The sequence below is a fragment of the Trachypithecus francoisi genome, unplaced genomic scaffold, assembly GCF_009764315.1.
Source record: "Trachypithecus francoisi isolate TF-2019V2 unplaced genomic scaffold, Tfra_2.0 Lachesis_group1, whole genome shotgun sequence".
NCBI classification, from domain to species: Eukaryota; Metazoa; Chordata; class Mammalia; order Primates; family Cercopithecidae; genus Trachypithecus; species Trachypithecus francoisi.
The window spans coordinates 62648244-62671024 of NW_022681454.1; the positions used below are offsets into that span (position 1 = coordinate 62648244).

The window sequence follows — 22781 nt, forward strand, 5'->3', positions numbered from 1 at the left end:
ACTATGAACTTTGGGAGATAATAATGTGTCAATGTAGGTTCATCAATTGTAACAAATGCACCACTCTTGTGGGATGTTGATAATGAGGGAGGTTGTACAGGGGAGAAGGGTATATATTAAAAATCTCTGTACCTTCTACTCAATATTGCTATAAATTTAAAACCACTCTAAAAAATAGTCTTTTAGATTTTTTTTTAAAAAAAGAAACAGGCCGGGCACGGTGGCTCACGCATGTAAACCCCACACTTTGGGAGGCTGAGGCAGGCGGATCACTTGAGGTCAGGAGTTCAAGACCAGCCTGGCCAACGTGGTGAAACGCTGTCTCTACTAAAAATACAAAAATTAGCCAGGCGTGGTGGTGCATGCCTGTAGTCCCATCTACTCGGGAGGCTGAGGCAGGAGAATCGATTGAACCTGGGAGGTGGAGGCTGCAGTGAGCTGCGATCGCACCACTGCACTCTGACCTGGGCGACAGAGCACGACTCTCTTAAAACAAAACAAAACAAAAACCAAAAACCCAGTGACTTGAAGTGTTCATTTTCAGTCAATTTGACATGATTGAAACAACACTGCAATCAATTTGTTTTCTTTTTTTTTTTTTAGATGTTGTCTTGCTGTCATCCAAGCAGTGGTGTGATCTTGGCTCACTGCAAGCTCCGCCCCCGGGGTTCACGCCATTCTCCTGCCTCAGTCTCTTGAGTAGCTGGGACTACAGGCGCCCACCACCACGCCCGGCTAATTTTTTATATTTTTAGTAGAGACGGGGTTTCACTGTGTTAGCCAGGATGGTCTTGATCTCCCGACCTCGTGATCTGCCCGCCTCGGCCTCCCAGAGTGCTGGGATTACAGGCGTGAGCCACTGCGTCCGGCCAATCAATTTGTTTTCAACAAGTTACCTGGGACTACTAAAGGTCAACCTCAATCACTGTTAATAATCAATATAATTCACTGATATTAGTTCCTTATTTATTTTCTGATTCTAAAAGATATTAACAGGCTGGGTGTGGTGGCTCACGCCTATAATGCCAGCACTTTGGGAGGCCAAGGTGGGTGGATCATGAGGTCAAAAGATCGAGACCATCCTGGCCAACATGGTGAAATCCCGTCTCTACTAAAAATACAGAAATTAGCTGGGCGTGGTGGTGTGCACTTGTAGTCCCAGCTACTCGGGAGGCTATGGCAGGAGAATAGCTTGAACCCGGGAGGTGGAGGTTGCAGTGAGTGGAGATTCCGCCACTGCACTCCAGCCTGGCGACAGAGCGAGACTCTGTCTCAAAAAAAAAAAAAAAAAAAGATATTAACAAATGACAAAATAGCACAAAAACAGCACATGAATGAGCTGCAAATTTACCGTTTCTCTCAAAAACTGATCATATGCTATATTTGTTCTTTGATAGCCTCTGAAGGAAACTGAGTAGAACTAGAATGAACAAGGTTCTTTGACAGTTTATTGTCCCAAAAGCCTCACCTTATGAATTGGTCAGAAGTGGAATATGGCTGAATTCCAACATTCACACATTTCCAAATCTCAGGTAACTAAATGTCAGTTCCACGAACTTTCACAAAAATACATCTGTGTAATCACTATCCTGATCAGGAAAGAGAACAGTACTGGAATCCTAGAAATCGGTTCTTTCTCTCTTCCAATCTCTACCCGCACTTCTCCAAGGTAACTATTATCCTGATTTCTATCACCATAGATTGATTTTACCTATTTTTGATCTTTACACAATGGAATCATATAATAAAGATAGATAAAATAAAATAATGCTGTTTTGCCTCTCCTAGTTGTATCTATGATCTATCTGGAAGATTTTGTGATCATATATATATATATATATATATATTTTTTTTTAGACAGAGTCTCACTCTGTTGCCCAGGCTGAAGAGTGGTGGAACGCTCTTGGCTCACTGCAGCTTCTGCTTCCTGGGTCCAAGCGATTTTCATGCCTCAGCCACCCAAGTAGCTGGGATTGCAGGTGTGCACCACCATGCCCGGCTAATTTTTATATTTTTTTAGTAGAGACAGGGTTTCGCCATATAGGACTCCTGGCCTCAAGTGGTCTGCCCACCTTGGCCTCCCAAAGTGCTGGGATTACAGTTGTGAACCACTGCACCCGTCCAATTTTGTGCTATATTTGAATTTAATGCTACATGTCAAGTTCTTGTCTTATTGAGCCTGGGCACATGCTAAGGTGCCTTCTGTTTTCTGGAGGTAAGTCTTGGCCTGCCCTGGAAAAGACCAATATATACCACAGTGACAGACAGAACACACATAACATAAATCATCCATTTGGGAGTATATGTGTGTGAGGTATGAGAGAAAGTATCAGTGAAGCTGTTATGAATCAACTGTTTCTGATCCACAAAAATGGTGAACTTACATGGTTTGACTTTATATGATGTAGAACATACCAAGGAAAGAACAAAGTTCAAGAAGGTGTTCATACCTGAGAAGTTCTTTCTTATTGATCAAAGCTTTCATATATTCTGAAAGTTTCTTTTGCATTAATGCCAAACGAAGCCAGGCTCTTCCTCTACCTACTGGTGTCCTACAAAAACAGAAATCAAACAACTAAAAACATAAGCAACAGAAGCAAAGGCTACAGCAGAATCAGTTCACTTATTCTTGCTAATAGTGTTCCAGTGTAACAAGCACACTGAGGTACTCCTTAGGACCTCTCCCAGCACATTCCCGGGCAAGGAATTTCTGTGTGTGGGCTAATGCGACCAGGGGGGTGTTTGGGACAAATGCTTTCAAAAAGAGTTACTGAATGTAACTACAACTTGAAGACCCAGCCTCTGGGAGACCCAACTAAAAATGTTCCATCAGATTAATAATAGCAAATCCTTATAAATTCAGGTGGATTATATAAATGTCCAAAGCATGAATGTGGACACAGGCAATCTAGGCCTCTGATTAAAATTAAACCAGTCTCATTTGGGAAGGTGGTCACTACTTTATAGTTCTAAGGCAGGCTATAGTCACTAGCAATTCAGGTTAATTTGACAGCTGTTTTAATCTTGACTCTCAAACCCACTGAATAGCTTTTTTCCCGAAGTCAAGTCCAGCATGCCACCCCCTTAGATACAATTTCTTGAGACACACTAAGTGATTCTCCCAAGTGCTTTAAAAAATAAAGAAATGTTTGGCATTTCAACAAAAAGACAACCTCTCTTAGATGAATAATTATCCCTCAAGAGCACATTTTTCTTAATATTCTGTATACCAATTCTCTCATATCAGCACCTATTCAGGACATCATGCATTTTGGATTGGAAGTCTTGCTCTTCAAGGGATAGTTAATAAGAATGCTATTCCTGAGAAATGGAATTCAACCTTAGACTTACTTAAGTCCTGGAAGATCTTTAACACTTGCTGTTATCTCTGCAGCTTCTGGAACAAGCTTTTCTACAAGTTCTAGAGGTCCCCAGAAGGATTTATTTTGTCCAAGAAAAGTTTTTTTAGCTAAGGCAACAAAAATAAAACAGTATTTTAATATTCTTTACAACATAAGCACCCTCTCAACACACACACACACACACACACAACTTTTCAGGAAATCAATCCCAGGTTATAAGATAGTTTTAGATTCATTCATGCTTGTAGAATAGATAATATTTTGTGAAAATAAAAAATTCTCTACTTCCCAAGACTGAGCCCTTCTTCTTTCAAGAACAGTTTGTGGCCTAGCCCTATAATATAATAAAACATTTTAACAATTTAGTGCCTAAAATTGTGTGGTATTAATGAAGAAAACAGCTCAATAGAAAAGAATATGTAATCCAGAAATAGGCTATGGAATATTGGGAAGTTGGTAAGCACAGGCACACAGATTTTAAAAAAAACAACCAAACAAACAAAAAATAACAGGAAAAGAATATTGAGGAGGCGGCAAGAAAGGAAACAAGGGTAAACAAGACCAGACACTGCCCTCAAAAGCTTATAGTTAAGTGGAAAGAACACTGAACCAAGAGTCGGGAGACCTGAGTTCTAGCACCTACTCTGCCACAACTCAATGTGTGACCTTGGCCAAGTCATGTCTCATTCTGGGCAGGCCTATTTCCACCTGTCAAACAGAATTACTGTACTGGACTTGATTAATTATAATGGCCCTTCCAACTGTAACATTTAATGATCTGTATTTTTAAAGCCCTGTGTCCACTGAGTCAATCATAACCCTGCTCCTATACAGACTCCATTCCAATGGATTAATATTATTAATTTAAGCCTCTTATTCTTTGGCTCCACAAAGAATGCTTTCTTCTACAGTATGCATTTCTAGAAAACAGCTGCATGCATATTTGCATTTTGGGACGATGGCCTACCTTTCAAGCCATGTTTCAGACAGTGCTCCATCACCACAAAGAATTGCTGGAGAGGTGCATAGTCAGAGTCAAGAGTCCTCCCCAGGTTCAGAGCTGATTCAATCAAGCCCTTGATACTCAGCTTGGCCATGTTCATGAGGTTCATGCGTTCGTTAGCCATGAGATAATTAGGATCTGCAGTCAAAGGGGAAGAAGATGAAGCCTGGTTACTAGAAATAGCACATTTTAAAATTCAGTATTAGTTGTATTCTTCTCCACCATGTACTCACTGTGAAAAAAATGCTAGTTTCCTTTAAGAATATCCTCAATGAAGTGGTAAAATGAACTATTTTATCAAATCTCAAGCCTTTAGTTGTCTTTTCTTTCTTTTTTTCTTTGAGACAGGGTCCTGCTCTGTCGCCCAAACTGGAATGCAGTGGCATGATCATAGCTCACTGTAGCCTCAACCTTCTGGGCTCAAGTAACCCTTCTGTCTCTGCCTCCCAAGTGGCTGGAACCATAGGCACACATCACCACACCTGGCTAATTTTTGTATTTTCTGTAGAGACAGGGTATCACTTTGTTGCCCAGGCTGGTCTTGAACTCTTGAGCTGAAGCAATATTCCCACCTCGACTCCTCAAACTGTTGGGATAATAGGCGTGAGCCACCGTGCCTGGCTGAGTAGTCTTTTAATATTCTCATCACCGCCTCTGCTATCACCCTAACCTGAGGGTGTCATAACTCCCTACTGTACTACCTTCACACTGCTCTCTCTGCTTCCATTCCTGCCTACCCCTCTCTTCTCTGCATAATTTGTGACGTGCTCTAAAAATAAAGTCCCAATGGAGGAAGAAAAGGGTAAAGGGCTTAAACAAACTTTGCATTATGGTATTTTATTATTCTTTAAACTATGCACTAGCATTATTAGTATAATGCAGTACTATAACTTAATCAACTCCCACATTTTTAAGTCTTAGCGTACAGTGTGTATGGCTCACATCAACCAGACAGATAAACTATTTGGGGAAAGGGGCTAAGTGACACATTTTATTGTACTCATTACCTTCATTTATTGGTGCTTACACTGTGCCAGCACTGTGGGCTGCCTCTTACAATTATGATCTCCATCTCTCCTTACAACATGCTGTGAGACAGTCACCAATACAACGGTTTTACAGGGAAGGACAATGAGACTTAAGAGAGTAAAGCTTCAACTGCTCTGCCCTGACTCACTGTATGACCTCGGGCAAGTCACCATCCCATTTTAGGTCACTCAAATAGTTGCACCTGGCCCATGGGCACAGCCAGTAATCAATGACAGAGCCAGAGGCCAGACTCCTCCTGATCATTCTTTTATGTGATTATTTTACCTACTTATTCTCTCATCATATTTAGGTATTCTCCCTTCTTTCCGGTGCTAAAAAAGGCCCATAAGAGCTAGGTGGTCCAAGGTGTAACAGTTTATAAGTGGCAGAATCTGGACCTGGATCTGACATGAAAGCTAATGCTCTCTTTACCTTATGCCACGTGTATCCTCTCAAATATCAAATATACCACATTTGTACTGAAAACTAAAGAAGGCCTAGAGCTCTATGACATATTCCATTTCTTCTTAGGAAGACTAAAAATACTAATAAGGCTATGCTTTCATAATACAAATAAGTCACTTAACAAAAAACAGACTGTTTAATGCAAATTATCCCAAGCCATTTTCTTCATACAATGTTTTTATTTATATCTGCTTTCAAAGTTAAATGAGCAGAGTCAAATGGTCAAATTCTAAATTAATCTTCTCATTAAGTTTAAGGACTTATGGATTTGCAATTCCAACTATATAAATCTTGGTTTGTTGTCATGTTGTCTGAGGTTACTTTTGGAGAAACACTTTATGTGAGAGTCAGAATTGGTATACATTACCATTAATTCTTTCTTGCATAACAACAAATGTTTTAGGGTCATAGCTTAAATGTGGGTCTCTTTGTTCATGATAGATCAACTTGTCAAGGGTAGTATTCTCACAAAAGGACAGTAAAATACATGGAAAACTATGCCCTGAAAGATAGCCATGAAGAACAACTATCAGATAATTTCCATTTATTACCAGCATGTATGTACATTCTAGTGTTTCTGACCTCCTATAACTACTCGAAAAAAGGAATAGAGCAGGGGTGTGGGTATGAATGTGTGTAGAGGGCTACTAGCCTTCCCACCTAACATCTCCCAGTAGATGGCAGGAGACTATGGTTGGTGCTGGATAACTGCCTGCCCATAAGGTAACTCTGAGGCATTCACTCTGCCTCAAGCCTATAGACCATTAATTCAGGAACTTATAACAAGATTAAACAATGCTGCTAGTCAAAGTTTATAAGCTGATTCCAACATAGTGAGAACTAGTCATGTGGGGGAGAGATAGACTTGGGTTAAGTAAAAAATATCATATTGAGACATTTTTCCAGAAGTAGTGATAGATTTATACCAACCCATCTACGTTTTCTCATGTTGTTCTTCTTATAATCTGCAGTAGAAATGTTTAAGACATCTGGCTGAGGTCTGGAGTGCATGAACCACAGACAGGTTAACTAGCGTCTATGGGAATTAAATTTCTGATACCATGGACTCCATTAGTAAGGCGCTATAATCTATTTAAACTAACTTCCATCAAACATAAACAACCCACCCATTCTTTAAAAAACACTACTCTCAACCTTGGCACTGCTGACATTTTAAGCTAGATAATTCATTTTTACGGGGCTCTGTTCTGAAAACTGATTTTCACAGCAACCCAGTTGTGGGTAACACTAGATGTCAGTAGCACTGACAGCTGTTTTTGGTGGGTTAAGACAACCAAAAACATCTCCAGACACTGGCAAATAATCTTTGGGAGATTAAGTCAGGTCCTTCTACATTGAGAACTACTAATCCAAACAAATGAAAAGTCAAACAAAAATCTGTTATAGTAATTTGATGGTTAGATATAAGAGCTTAAAAGTAACAATTCACTCCAGTTAGAATGGCTATTACTAACAAGACAAAAAATAAAAAATGCTGGTGTGAATGCAGAAAAAAGGGAATTCTTATACACTGCTGGTGGGAATGTAAATTAGTATAGCCTTTATGGAAAACTATACGGTGGTTCCTCAAAAAACTAAAAATAGAACTACCATATGATTCAGCAATCCCACTACCGGATATTTATCCAAAGGAAAGGAAATCAATATAACAAAGAGATATCTGCATTCCCATGTTTAATTCAGCACTATTCACAATAGCCAAGATATGAAATCAACCTAAGTGTCATCAACATGAATAAAGAAATGTGGTATACACACACACACACACACACACACACACACACACACAATTCAGCCATGAAAAGAATGAAATCCTATGATTCATGGCCACATGGATAAGCCTAAAGGACATTATGTTAAGTGAAATAAGTCAGGGACAGAAAGATAAATAATACATGCTCTCACTCATATGTGGAAGCTAAAAAAGTTGAGCTCATAGAAGTAGAGAGTAGGCCGGGCGCGGTGGCTCAAGTCTGTAATCCCAGCACTTTGGGAGGCCGAGACGGGTGGATCACGAGGTCAGGAGATCGAGACCATCCTGGCTAACACGGTGAAACCCTGTCTCTACTAAAAAATACAAAAAAAACTAGGCGGGCGAGGTGGCGGGCGCCTGTAGTCCCAGCTACTCGGGCGGCTGAGGCAGGAGAATGGCGTGAACCCGGCAGGTGGAGCTTGCAGTGAGCCGAGATCCGGCCACTGCACTCCAGCCTGGGCGACAGAGCGAGACCCCGTCTCAAAAAAAAAAAAGAAATAGAGAGTAGAATTGTGGTTTTTAGAAAATGAAAAGTATGGAGGAGGGGAAGATAGGGAGAGGTTGGTTAACAGATACAAAGCTACAACTAGATGAGTAAGTTCTAGTGTTCTGTAGCATGAACTTTTAAAATATTTTCAAATAGCTAGAAGAGAGGATTTTGAATATTCCCAAAATAAATAAATGAGTGTTTGAGGTAAGAGATATGCTAATTACCCTGATTTGATCATTACATTGTATACATGAGCCAAAATATCAGTCTGTAAATATGTACAATTATTACATCAAAAATTTAAAAAAGAATTTATTACTAAAATGAGTATTATTTAATGCTTATTATTGACATTTTTGTGCTGAATAGTATACAAAAGTATGGCTATTTAGTCTTGCTATGTTGCTCAGACTAGTCTTGCACTCCTAGCTTCAAGCCATCCTCCCATGTTGGCCTCCCAAAGTGCTGGGATTAAAGGTATAAGCTACCACACCTGGCCTACAAATAATGTTGGCTGCTAACAATGAATATTAAATCATTAACCTGATTTGTTACAGAATATTTTCTATTCAACATTACTTGTCTTAAATCCTATTCAAGTATAAAACGATTTTGCAAAACTAACGTATCCTGTTAAAAAGGGCTGCAATGACCTGACAGAGTATGGAGGGGCTTCTGAGGGCAGGTCAAGTTCTGTTTGTTGGTGGGTGTTTATTATGTGAGCATGTTGAGTGTGTAACATTGTACTGAGCTGAATACTTACAGGATTCTTTTCTGTGTATTTTGTACTTTTAACTATATAAAGTAAAAAAAGATTGTTATATTGTATAAGCCAGAAAGCCATTTTAAAACATGCATGACTTTCATGATATCATCAGTCAAGCTTTTCCTATGAGTAAAATGATTTAAAATTTAAAAATGTTCACAACACTGGCATTTAACACCATTATTCCAATAGAGAACTTTCATGCAATTATTTTTTCAATACATATTGAACATCAACTATGTGTTAGATATTGTGTCATGTTAGAAATAACAGAGGTAATAATAGACTTAGTCCCTGCCATCAAAGTGCTTACTATTTATCAAACTTGGTTAATATAAACTTACAGAGAACAAATAGGGCAGTGTACAGCAAACACCTGAAATTCCAGGATAAATGTAATCATATTTAACAAGATCAATTTTATTCCATGACAAATAATTTTTTTTTCTAATTTTTAATTTTTCAGAAGGAGTTTCACTCTTGTTGCCCAGGCTGGAGTGCAATGGCATGATCTTGGCTTACTGCAACCTCCTCCTTCAGCGTTCAAGTGATTCTCCTGCCTCAGCCTCCCAAGTAATCTGGGATTACAGGCATGTGACACCACGCCCAGCTAATTTTGTATTTTTAGTAGAGACGGGGTCTCACCATATTGGTCAGGCTGGTGCTGAACTCCTGACCTCAGGTGATCCACCCGCCTCGGCCTCCCAAAGTGCTGGGGATTACAGGTGTGAGCCACTGAGTCTGGCCCAGGACAAATAATTTTAAATGTTCCGTTTGTTTTGTTTTGATTTCTGAGGCAGGATCTTGCTCTGTCACCCAGGCTGGAGTGTAGTGGCACAATCACAGGTCACTGTAGTCCCAACCTCCCAGGCTCGAGTGATTCTCCCACCTCGGCCTCCTAAGTAGCTGGGATAATAAACAGGTGTATGCAACCATGCCCGACTAATTTTTTTTTTTTTATTTTTTGTAGAGACAGGGTCTCCCTATGTTGCCCAGCTGGTCTCAAACTCCTAAGATCAAGTGATCCTCTCACCTCAGCCTACCAAAGTAATGAGATTACAGGCATGGGTCACCACACCCAGCTAATTAAATTTTTTTTGTTGTTGTTAAATGACATAAACCTATTCTATTGAAATGTTAGTTTTCTGTATTTCTTAAAACTAAAATAATTGATATGTCATTAATTTAGGGTTTCAGGCAGGCTGTAAGCATAACACAATTTCCTCTGACACTGGGTACACTTCTGTGGAGAAGACTGAGAAGTACTGCAACTACACTGCAGTAAGAACTCCAACAAAGGCATACACAGGATACTGGGGGAATATGCATAGGAGAAAGGTATCTGACCTGGTTCCCCATTTTTCCTTCAACTTTAGGGGCCAGGTGTGTTTCTATATCTATCTATTCTTAATGGTATCTCAGGTATCATATTTCTACTCAAAAATAAGAAAATTTACTTAAGTACCACTTTCTCTAGATTGAAATCTGTTAAAGGGGTTTGTCAAAAAAAATTTAACCAGCCAGGCGTGGTGGCTCACACCGGTAATCCTAGCACTTTGGGAGGCCGAGGCAGGTGAATTAACTGAAGTCAGGAGTTCGAGACCAGCCTGGCCAACAAGGGGAAAGCCCCATCTCTACTAAAAATACAAAAGTTAACTGGGTGTGGTGCTGGGCACCTGTAATCTCAGCTACTCAGGAGGCTGAGGCAGAAGAATCACTTGAACCTGGCAGGCAGAGACTGCAGTGAGCCAAGATTGTGCCACTGCACTCCCGCCTGGGCGACAAGAGCAAAACTCTGTCTTGGAAAAAAATAAAAATAAAAAAAACCCCATAAATTTACTTGTCCTCATTGCTACCTTTTCTTGGTAACAGTATAATCAATGATGAACTTCACTGAGTTAGGACTTGTCATCAGAAAGGATTAATATACTCATCTATGGAGTCAATTAAACTATTATATGACTTCAGGCAAGAAATCTCACCTCTTGGAAGCCTCAATTTCCTCATCAGTAAAATGAGAGGGTTGGGCTTGTTCAGTTTTTTCCCTTGGAAACCATGCACATTCATATCAGTCATAATGACATATAGCAGCACTGATTCTCAAAGGGAGAGACATATTAATATACCTGGAACCACAGAAATGACATGTTCTGTTTGGAAAACCCCACAAATGACTGATAACAAATGAAGTAGATCCTTTCTACTCTCTGGTCTCGGAACATCAACACTGGCATAACCAGGAAAGCTTTTAGATATGGGAAGCTGTAGAGGTTTTGCACTTTTACTAGATCCCCAGGCAATCTGTGTGTGCATTAAAGTTTGAGAAGCATTGACCTAGATCACTCTCCTAGCTAGCATATTATAATGCCATGATTTCACAGTTGGCTTCATCAAGGGCATACATGTATATAAGTAGAAAGCCCTAGAAGGAAGGAAATAATAAAGATTAGATCAGAAAAAAAAATAAACAGCAAAAACAACTACTGAGAAAAATCAATAAAATCCAAGGTTGGTTCTTTGACAAGATCAACAATATTGACATTTAGCTAGGCTGATCAGTAGAAAAGGGAGAGGATTCAAATTACTAAAATCGGGAATGAAAGAGGGGACAGTAGTATTGACATTACAGAAACAAGGATTATAAGGGAATACTATGGACAACTGTATGCCAACAAACTAAATAATCTGGACAAAACAGACAATTTCTTAGAAAGACACAAACTACCAAAACTGACATAAGAAATAGGAAATCTGAAGAGACCTACAAGTAAAGATCCTGAATTAGTAATAAAAAAAAAAAAAAAAGCACACAGAGGAGGCCAGAACCAGAGCCTCATTGTTAAAATCTACCAATCATTTAAGGAATTGACACCAATCCTTGACAGACTATTCCAAAAATAAGAAGAGAGAACTTCCTAACTTATTATATTACAGTAATATTACCTTGAGACCAAATCAGATAAAGATATCATAAGAAAACTATAGATCAATACTCCGTATGAATACAGACACAAAAATCCTAAACAAAATACTGGCACATCAAATCCAGCAACATATAAAAAGGATTATATAACTGGACCAAGTGGGATTAATCACAGAATGCAAGGTCGGTCCAACACACAAAACTCAATCAATGTAATACACCAAATTAACAGAGTAAAGAAAGACATCACATGTCATTTCATTAGAAACAGACAAAGCACTTGACAAATTCCAATAGCCAATATAACAAAAATGTTAATGATATAAACATTTAACAAACTAGGAAGAGAACTTCCTTAGCTTGACAAAGGGCATCTACAAAAAACTCACAGCTAACAAACTTGATGGCAAAAGACTGGATGGTAAAAGACTGAAGGCTTTCTCAAAGATCAGGAACAAGACAAGGATGTCCACTTTTGCTACTTCTAACCAAATTGTATAGGAGGGTCTTGCTAGGGCAAATAGGCAAGAAAAGGAAATGAAAGGCATCCAGTTTGAAAAGAAGTAAAACTATATTTGCATATGACATGATCTTATATATAAAAAATCCTAAGGAATCCACACACACACAACGTATGTAAATAAAATCAGTTTGGCAAGGTTGTAAGGTACAAGATCAACACACAAAAATTAATTATATTTGTATACATTAGCAACAAACAATTCGAAAAAGAAATTTAAAAACAATTCCATTTATAATAGCACCAGAAAAATATTTACCAATAAACTTAACAAAAGAAGTGCAAGACTTGTACATGGAAAACTACAAAACTTTGCTGAAAGACATTTTAAAAGATCAGGCTGGGCGCGGTGGCTCACCTCTGTAATTCCAGCACTTTGGGAGACCGAAGTGGGTGGATCACTTGAGGTCAGGAGTTCAATACCAGCCTGGCCAACATAGTGAAATCCCATCTCTACTAAAATTACAAAAATTAATATTTGCAACAAATGGTGGTAGGATAATTGGATATCCAAATGCAAAATAATTTTTTAAAAAAGCTCAAAATAGATCTGAGACCAAAGTATAAGAGCTAAAACTATAAAACTCTTAGAAGGAAATACAGGTCTAAATATTTTATAACCATAGACTAGGCAATGGTTTAGCAACAAAAGAAAAAATAGGTATGGTGGACTTCATCAAAAATAAAAACATTTGTGTTTCAAATGACATCATCAAGAAAGTGAAAAGACAACCTACAGAATGGCAGAAAATATTTGCAAATCAGATCCAATATCCAGAATGTATAAAGAATTATTATGATTTAACAACAGAAGAGAAATAATCCTGGTAAAAAAGAATGGGCAAAGGCTTGAAATATACATTTCTGCAGAGAAGAGAGACAAATGACCAGAAAGCATATGAAAAGATGTTAATTAGAGAAATACAAATCAAAATTATGAGATACTTTTCACACTCACTAGGATAACAATAATAATTATTATTCATTGAAGGAAATGGTATTAGCAAGAATGTGGAAAACTGGAAACTTCTGTGCATTGCTTGTAGGAGTGTAAAACGGTCCAGCTGCTTTGGCAGTCTGGCAGTTCTCCAAAAAATTAAACATATGAGTTATTTGACCCAGCAATTCAACATTTCCAATATGAAAACATGTCCACACATCATAAAAATGCCAACAATAGAGACTGAAGACTACTAGAGGGTGGTGGGAGGGAACCAGAAAAACTAACTGTTGGGTACTATGCTCACTACCTGGGTGACAGGATGAATCATACCCCAAATCTCAGCATCACACAATATACCCATGTACCAAACCTGCACATGTAGCCCCTGAATCGAAAACAAAAGCTGAAATTATTTTAAAAATATATCCACACAAAATGTATACATTAATGTTCACAGTAGTAGTATTCATCATTTGCCCCAAAGTGAAACAAGCCAAATGTCCACCAACCGATAGACAAAATAAGATATGCCCATACAATAAAATATTATTAATCCATAAAAAGAAATGAAGTTATGATACATGCTACAACATGGATAACCCTTGAAAACATATGCTAAGTGAAAGAAGTCTGACACAAAAGGCCACATATTTTATGATTTTGTTTATATAAAATGCCCAGAATAGGCAAATCTACGGAGAGAGACATAATGTAAACACTTGAAGAAGCTCCTCAAAAAAAAAATCTGCAGAGACAGAAAATGGACTAGTGGCTGCCAGTGGCTGGGAGGAGGAAGAATAGAGAGTGGTTATTAATGGGTATAGAGTTTCTTTTTAGAAAAGGTGTTGAAAATATTCTCGGATTAGAGAGTGGTGATGGATGCACAACTTTTTGACTATACTAACCACCACTGAATTACACTTTAAAGTGATAACCTTATGGTATATGAACTGTACCTCAATAAGGCTATTATTAGAAAAAAAACCAAAATATTTAGATGTAATAATAATATATATCTTGTATGTATCTTGATTCAAATAAACCAACGAAAAAAAGACATATTTGAGACCATCAACAGACTTTGAAAACGGGCTGAGACACTATAAGACTTTGTTGTCAATTTTGTTAGTTGTGACACTGAAGGATTTACAGGTGTTGAGATGTAATGTTTGGAGTTTGCTTTAAAATGCTCCAGAAACAAACATGGAGGTATTAAATAAGATTGGCAATAATTACTGAAGCTGGTGATGGAGATATTTGAGCTCATTAAGCTATTCTTTTTACGTAATATAAAAAGTTGTGTAATTAAGCTGGGCATGGTGGTATGCACCCATAGTCCTAGCTACTCGGGGCTGAGGTAAGGTAGGAAGAGATCAAAGCTACAGTGAGCTATGAGAGCTATGATCACGCTACTGTACTCCGGCCTGGGCAACAGAGTTGAGACTCTGTCTCTAAAAAAAAAAAAGTTCCATAATTAAAAAAGTAAAAAATGTAAAGTAAAAGTAAAATTCTGGCTGGGCACAGTGGCTCACTCCTGTAATCCCAGCACTTTGGGAGGCTCAGGTGGGAGGACGGCTTGAGCCTAGGAAGTGGATGCTGCAGTGAGCTGTGCCACCACATTCTAGCCTGAGCAACAGAGTGAGATCCTGTTTCAAATAAAAACAAAACAAACAAAAAAAAAAAACAAGAAAAGAAAAAAGACATTCTGCTTTCTCTTGCTCCAGGTCAAGGTTTAGCTGCTGGCCTCCTGTATATAAACAACAACAACAAAAAACCCTTTTGATGGGCTTTAGCATTGAAATGAGTCAGCTTGGCCGGGCGCGGTGGCTCAAGCCTGTAATCCCAGCACTTTGGGAGGCCGAGACGGGCGGATCACGAGGTCAGGAGATCGAGACCATCCTGGCTAACACGGTGAAACCCCGTCTCTACTAAAAAAAATACAAAAAATTAGCCGGGCGAGATGGCGGGCGCCTGTAGTCCCAGCTACTCGGGAGGCTGAGGCGAGAGAATGGCGTAAACCCGGGAGGCGGAGCTTGCAGTGAGCTGAGATCCGGCCACTGCACTCCAGCCTGGGCGACAGAGTGAGACTCCGTCTCAACAACAACAACAAAAAAAAGAAATGAGTCAGCTTATTTAACCAAAACCATTCTTTTTATATACTCTTACTCATTCTTGGTTAGGTGTACATTTCTCTAATCTTTAATAGAGTTTTTAAAAAAAAATATTAGCTTGCACAAGAGCTCCCTAGGAAACACACTGATTTCTTCTTCACTGGGCTCCCATATCATAACAATTTTAGTTTTGGAGAGTTTCCCAGACTTCTTCAGTTTCCTTTACCTGAGCATTCCATGCTGCAGAAGAATATCTAGATTTCTGGAAACATTTAGAATTTAGGACAACAGTTAACCTTCTTTGTTTTGATACAACATAAGAAATTTAGGTGGTAAATACAACCCAAGAGTTCCTTGCTTTGCTCAATTTATTGCATAAAAATAATTTAAATGTTTTGGGCTTTACCTAGTATCAAAAAAAAAAAAAATAGAAAAAGAAACAATTTAAATGGATGTGAGAGGGCCATGATACGATCTCGCAGTTAGATCTATGATCTAGAAGGCTTAGATCTGTCTCTCTCATATTCCCTGAGTGATGTTGGGGGAAATTCTCATTCTTCTGTTTCATCTGTAAAATGTTGGGGGAGACAATCCTCCTTGGACCTCTTGTGTGCCTACATTTCTTTATTGGGTTATATCAAGACTATAAGGCCCTGACCACTCTTTCCTGGGCCATTTATGGAGCTGATAATGAGAGAGGAGGCTTTCCTACTGCTTCCTATAAAAACAATGGGTTCTCCCAACTTGGCCTTCTTCATCTGCAACACAAACCTACCACGTGTTAGCATGTCACTGCGTCATACAGTGTCACCCCATGGGACTCTGGTCCAAGAGGAACTGGCACAGATATGCAGATGCTCAGGCTGCTTGCACTGTCATGAGTAATAAAGTCCTTTGCCTCTGACCTAGGAGTCTTGTATTTTTTGCCAGTATCCAAGAAACAGTAAGAGGCTTTATTAGTTTGCTAAAGCAGGTAAACCTCAGATCTGACAAAAACCATGAATAATCGCTGTCCTTAGTTTAACTCCCTAGAATATTGTACATTTGTACTCCAAATGAGAACACCAAAAGTAATATGAATAAAAGCATGATAAATCTCAATATACTGCAGTACTTGAGGTAGATCCTAAATGTTGTGGTATCACAGAACACGTGAAGGACAGTATTCCAAGTGGTTGGAATGGGTGTGTGAGGTCAGGTGGAGAAAAAAAGAGTGGAATGGGGAGTTCTCACTGAGGAGAACTGGAAAACACAGGTAGGGTAGAGTCAGATAAAGAGGTCTCTGAAACTAGACTTGGATATTAATGAAGGAAGCAAATGGGAACCACTGTAGTTTTGAGCAGGGAATCAGCGTAACTAAAATTCTGTTTGGGGATGATTAATCTGAGAAGATTATGCAAAATGAATTTGAGGGAAGAGAATCAAAATGGTCTGCCATGAAGAACTGTAGTCATTCAAGTTTAGATAGTCATTAGAAGAGAGAAAGGAAATGAAGGAGTCAAGAATAACACCAAGGTTTTTGCCCTGAGAGACTGAAACAGTGTGCTATAAAGGGAAATGACCAAGTTGAGTAACTGTTACGGAGGTAAAGGGCAAAATAAACTTGGTTTGGGATATCATAAAGGATATTTATGTGGAAAGATTCTCAACATATCATTTTTAAAGACAAAGTCTCACTATGTTGCCCAGGCTGGACTTGGACTCATGGGCTCAAGCAATCCTCCCATCTCAACCTCCTGAATAGATGGGTCTACAGGAATGCAACCACCATGCCCAGCTTTCAAGATATTTTTGATCACATAGTTGTAAATGCAAATGGAAGTTTGGAGTTAGAGAGTCATCAGCAAAGGACAATAATAACAATTAAGAGAAAAGATGCTTTCACAAGGAGATGTTTTAAAGAGAAATAGAAGTATGCAAGGTTACTAGCCCAGCCTTTAAAGTATGCCCACAATTACAGGCTGGAAACAGAGCCAAAACAGTCCTTTCAGGATTTTTTTTTTTTTTTGGCACACACCTAGATAGTCGCTAAAGTACAAATGGATATATACCAGAGAGGCAGCACAGGATACTGGAGTGTCTTTCAAACAAAGGTCACAACTCTTTAGTGGGTCACAAAATCAATTTTATGTCCTATATAGTAAGGTTACGTATTGTTTCAGGAAACTTTTAAGATACATACAAATAAATGGTGGGTGTACTGAGTTCTGGATGAAGATGTATTTTTACAGTGGTTCCTGTGTCAAATAAGTTTAAAGAACTTTGGTGTAGTGTTTAACAGCACAAGCTCTAAAGCTGGTCTGTGGGAGTTTGAACTCTATTCAAACTCTTCCCTAGCTGGGTGACCTTGGGAAAAGTTTTTTCTCTTGTTGCATTTTCTGTTTTGAGATAATTGAGGAATCACATGAAATTGTAAGAAATAATATAGAGAGATACCATGTACTTTTAACCTAGTTCTCCCAAGGGTATCTTGCAAAACTGTAGTACATTATCACAACCAGGATACTGATGTTGAATTACAGTCAAGACACAGAACATTTCCATCACGACAAGGATCCCCCATATTGATGTTTTATAGCCATGCCCACATCCCTCCTTGCCCCTACCCCATCCTCAACCCATGCCAACCACTAATCTGTTCATTTCTATAGTTTTATCTCTTCAAGAATGTTATGTAAATAGAATCATACAGTACATAACCATTAAAATTGACTTTTTATTACTCAGCATAATTCTCTGAAGAATCATTCAGGTTGTTGCACGTATCAATGGTCTGTTCCTTTTTACAACTGAGTAGTATTCCACCGGGAAACTTTCTTAAACTCTGTATGCGTCACTTTCCTTATCTATAAAATGGTGACAGGGTTCTGAAGGGTAAACAAGTTCTTATACGCAAGCATTTAGAAGTGCTTGGAATATACTAAGGAAAAAAGTTGTTAGCTACTGCAATTATTATGGTCTTCCATATATACATAACTGTTTTTTGTTTTTTGAGACAGTCTTGCTCAGTCACCCAGGCTGGAGTGCACTGGTGCAATCTCAGCTCACTGCAACTTCCACCTCATAGCTTCAAGCGATTTACTTGCCTCAGCCTCCTGAGTAGCTGGGACTACAGGCACCCGCCACCACACCTGGCTAATTTTTTTTTTTTTAGGAGTCTTGCTCTGTCGCCCAGGCTTGAGTGCAGGGGCATGATCTTGACTTACATCAACTTCTGCCGCCCTGGCTCAAACGATTCTCGTGCCTCAGCCTCCCAGGATCTGCGATTACAGGCGCCTGCCACCATGCCTGGCTAATTTTTTGTATTTTTAGCAGAGATGGGGTTTCACCATGTTGCCCAGGCTGGCCTTGAACTCCTGGCATCAGGTGATCTGCCCACCTCGGCATCCCAAAGTGCTAGGATTATAGGCGTGAGCCACCACGCCCCACCAATTTTGTTGTTGTTGTTTGAGAGGGAGTCTCACTCTATTGCCCAGGCTGGAGTGCAGTGACGCAATCTCAGCTCACTGCAACCTCTGCCTCCCAGTTTCAAGCAATTCTCCTGCCTCAGTAATTTTTTGTATTTTTAGTAGAGATGGGTTTTGTCATGTTGGCCAGGCTAGTCTCGAACTCCTGAGCTCCAATAATCTACCTGCCTCGGTCCCCCAAAGTACTGGGATTATAGAAGTGAACCACCATTCCAATTTTATTTAACTTAACAATTTTATTTAACTTAATAAGCTTACTGAATGATGATGTGGCACAGTGCTAGAAGCTAATAAAATCTCTTAAGATATGTTTCTTCTGTTTTTCAACATGCATCAAGTCTTAACACCCTCTGTCCCCAAATATTAAGGAACCAGTATGCAATTTTGGTAGGTAAAATTTTACACAGGTATATTATTGCCTAAATTCAAGTACTGTCCTGACCATTTTAATCCTCGGAGAGACGGGCAGTAATCCGGGCAACTGCAAATTTACAAAATCTGTTCAAAAGGCTTGTAATGAGTACAGACAGGAATTCGATACTTATTGAAAAACTAAAGGTAATAAGCTATGTGCCTTTTATTATTTAATGTTCATAATTTCCCTAGTGAGTTTCAAAACATTTTAGACACAAATTACTAGCATATAAGGAAAGGAGATGCAATATAATAGGTGTTGTACATAATACAATTCTACCCTAAGAAGACACTTCATATTCTAGTAGCTATAATTTACAAACACATAGAATATGAAACTAATCGGCCGGGCGCGGTGGCTCAAGCCTGTAATCCCAGCACTTTGGGAGGCCGAGACGGGCGGATCACGAGGTCAGGAGATCGAGACCATCCTGGCTAACACGGTGAAACCCCGTCTCTACTAAAAAATACAAAAAACTAGCCGGGCGAGGTGGCAGGTGCCTGTAGTCCCAGCTACTAGGAGGCTGAGGCAGGAGAATGGCATGAACCCGGGAGGCGGAGCTTGCAGTGAGCTGAGAACTGGCCACTGCACTCCAGCCCGGGCGACAGAGTGAGACTCCGTCTCAAAAAAAAAAAGAAACTAATCATCACTGTAAAAAATAGTTCAGGTCGGGCGTGGTGGCTTACACTTGTAATCCCAGCACTTTGGGAGGCCAAAGCGGGTGGACCACGAGGTCAGGAGATTGAGACCATCCTGGCAAACACAGTGAAACTCCATCTCTACTAAAAGTGCAAAAATTAGCCAGGCATGGTGTTATGCACCTGTAGTACCAGCTACTCAGGAGGCTGAGGCAGAAGAATCACTTGAAACCGGGAGGTGGAGGCTGCAGTGAGCTGAGATTGCATCACTGCACTCCAGCCTGGGCAACAGAGTGAGACTCCTGTCTCCTAAAAAAAAAAAAAAAGGAAAAAAAAAATCCAAAGGGCCAGGCGCAGTGGCTCATGCCTGTAATCCCAGCACTTTGGGAGCCTGAGGTGGCCACATCACCTGAGGCCAGGAATTCAAGACCAGCCTAACCAACATGGTGAGACCCTGTCTCTACTAAAAATGCAAAAATTAACCAGATGTGGTGGCATGTGGCTGCAGTCCCAGCTACTCAGGAGGCTGAGGCAGGAGAATTGCTTCAATCCGGGAGGTGGAGGTTGCAGTGAGCTGATACCATGCCATTGCACTCCCGCCTGGGCAACAAGAGTGAAACTCCATCTCAAAAAAAAAAAAAACAAAATCAAAATAAGAAGCTTCAATTGTGACAGAACTGAAACAAAAAACAAAAACAAGTACCAGTTCAAATCTGCAACCCACTAGAGTCTGTTATTTTAAAAATTTTTAGGAGGCCAGAAGCCAGTGTTAACACTTTATCTATTAAAAAGCAAACTATAGCCAGGTGCGGTGGCTCAAGCCTCCAATCCTAGTGCTTTGGGAGGCTGAAGTGGGAGGATCGTTTGAGCCTAGGAGTTTGAGACCAGCCTGGGCAATAAAGTGAGACCCTGTTTCTACATACATTACATACATACATTCATACATTCATACATAAAAATTAGCCAGGTGTGATGGCACATGGCCTGTAGTCCCAGCTACTCAGGAGGCTGAGGAAGGAGCCCGGGAGTTCGAGGCTGCAGGGAGCTAGGATTATGCCACTGCACTCCAGCCTGGGCAACACAGTGATACCTCCTCTCAAAAAAATAAAAGGAAATAAAAGCCAACTGTTATGGCACATCTACAATAACAGATGAGAAACAGAATTGAAAACAGCTTAGCAGTTGAAGGTCTCCAGAAAATATCTGAGCCTGCATATATCATCAGCTTTTTCTGAGTCTGAAACAAGGATTCTCCCCAGACCCTGAATTGCTATTGTGTGTTATGTGCAGGTAATACTCCATAACATATTTCTTCTTGGTACTAGCACTTATTTATAACATCTCCAAGTTATGTAATACAGTTGTGTGAAATGCTGGAATTTTACATAACTGTGATTGAGACCATGAGGCAAGAAAAGTAGAGAAGGATATCAAGAAGAATGAAATGATCAAAAGAGTTGAAGTGAAGCCATCTCCCTCTCCCCATTCTCATTTTTTTTTTAAACTGCATTTCAGAAAGACTTTTCTGTAAAGAGGATCTTGATCAACATTACCATATATTACTTGACTGGAAATCTATTAAGATCATCAAGGTGCTGACATAATCAACATTTTCTGGATATTTTATGTACTATACTGTTAAAGTTCATCTCCTCTCCCTTTTGGAGTTTACCTATAATAACCATCCACAAAAATTCCAGCAAAAACAAAATTTAAAAAAGGAGTCTGACTCTCACAGTAGGCTTGATTCTTACATTATTAATACTTTGTATTAAAGAAATAGAATCTTGCCTGTGATGAGTCATGGTAAAGTTCTTTAGAAGGGGATAAATTTTATGAAGCATTTTTTCTTTAATATCTAGTCTATCAAAGGAATTAAAGCCTTAAACCTGGTGGTGCCTAGCCAATAACTATTAATAATAATAATGATAATAGGCCAGGCACAGTGGTTCACACCTGTAATCCCAGCACTTTGAGAGGCCAAGGCAGGTGGATCACTTGAGGTCAGGAGTTCGAGACCAGCCTGGCCAACATGCTGAAACCCCGTTTCTACTAAAAATACAAAAAAATTAGCTGGGGACGGTAGTATGCACCTATAATCCCAGCTACTTGGGAGGCTGAGGCAGGAGAATTGCTTGAACCCCAGGAGGCAGAGCTTGCAGTGACGTGAGATCACTCCACTGCACTGCAGCCTGGGCGATGAAGTGAGATTCTGTCTCAAAATAAATAAATAAATAAAATATAACAATAATAGCAGCCAACACAATAGTAAACATTACACACTAAATGAATCAACACCCTTCTCTTTCTTCTCATCTGTGAACTGTCAATTAACTAGACAATACCGATTTGTTCTTTCACTGAATTATATGTAATCAGTTATATTAAAAGCAGAATCAAAGATGGCATAAAAATAGTCTGACAAAAGGAAAAGAGATGACACTCAGGATTTCAGAATTCCCACATTCAAAGGCAAGTGCTGAAGAAGAAGATACTCTTGGGCATCAACAGAGGGGAAAGCTACCTTGATTTTGTTTGGTATGACCAGACCTACTGAGGGTAGTACTTATCCCAGGTCTGATTAAGGATATCAAGAAGTTTAAGACAATCTCTGTTCTCAAGGAGTTTACCCTTTAACTAGCTTGATAAACACACAAGAATTAGAGAATAAGTAAAAAGTCTTCATTAAGCTCCAAGTTCTGCAGGAGCAAGTGAATGGAGAAAAGAATGTGGGCCAAAGCTGTCAAAGAGTAAATTGTGGAAATCCTATAAGGCCTGAAGGGTTGGCAGGTGGCACACCTGCCATAGGCACAGGAGGGGGAAGGGTGTAAATACATGAGATGTCACAGGAACAAAGTAGGAGAGGAGGATGTGG

General features: G+C 39.5%; 1 protein-coding gene across 13 annotated transcripts in view; it reads right to left on the minus strand.

The window, feature by feature from the left end:
• Positions 1 to 22781, minus strand: part of RUFY3 (RUN and FYVE domain containing 3) — a 104289-nt gene that overhangs the window by 41754 nt on the left and 39754 nt on the right. For all 13 annotated transcript variants that reach the window (XR_004437987.1, XM_033214498.1, XM_033214497.1 and 10 more), the window contains 3 exons: positions 4330 to 4503; positions 3352 to 3469; positions 2451 to 2552 (listed from right to left, as the gene is read on the minus strand). Coding sequence is in view for 12 of the 13 variants with exons in the window: in XM_033214498.1 (XP_033070389.1) it covers positions 2451 to 2552; positions 3352 to 3469; positions 4330 to 4503 (394 nt within the window). In the remaining variant the exon portion in view is untranslated. The remainder of the gene's footprint in view (positions 1 to 2450; positions 2553 to 3351; positions 3470 to 4329; positions 4504 to 22781) is intronic.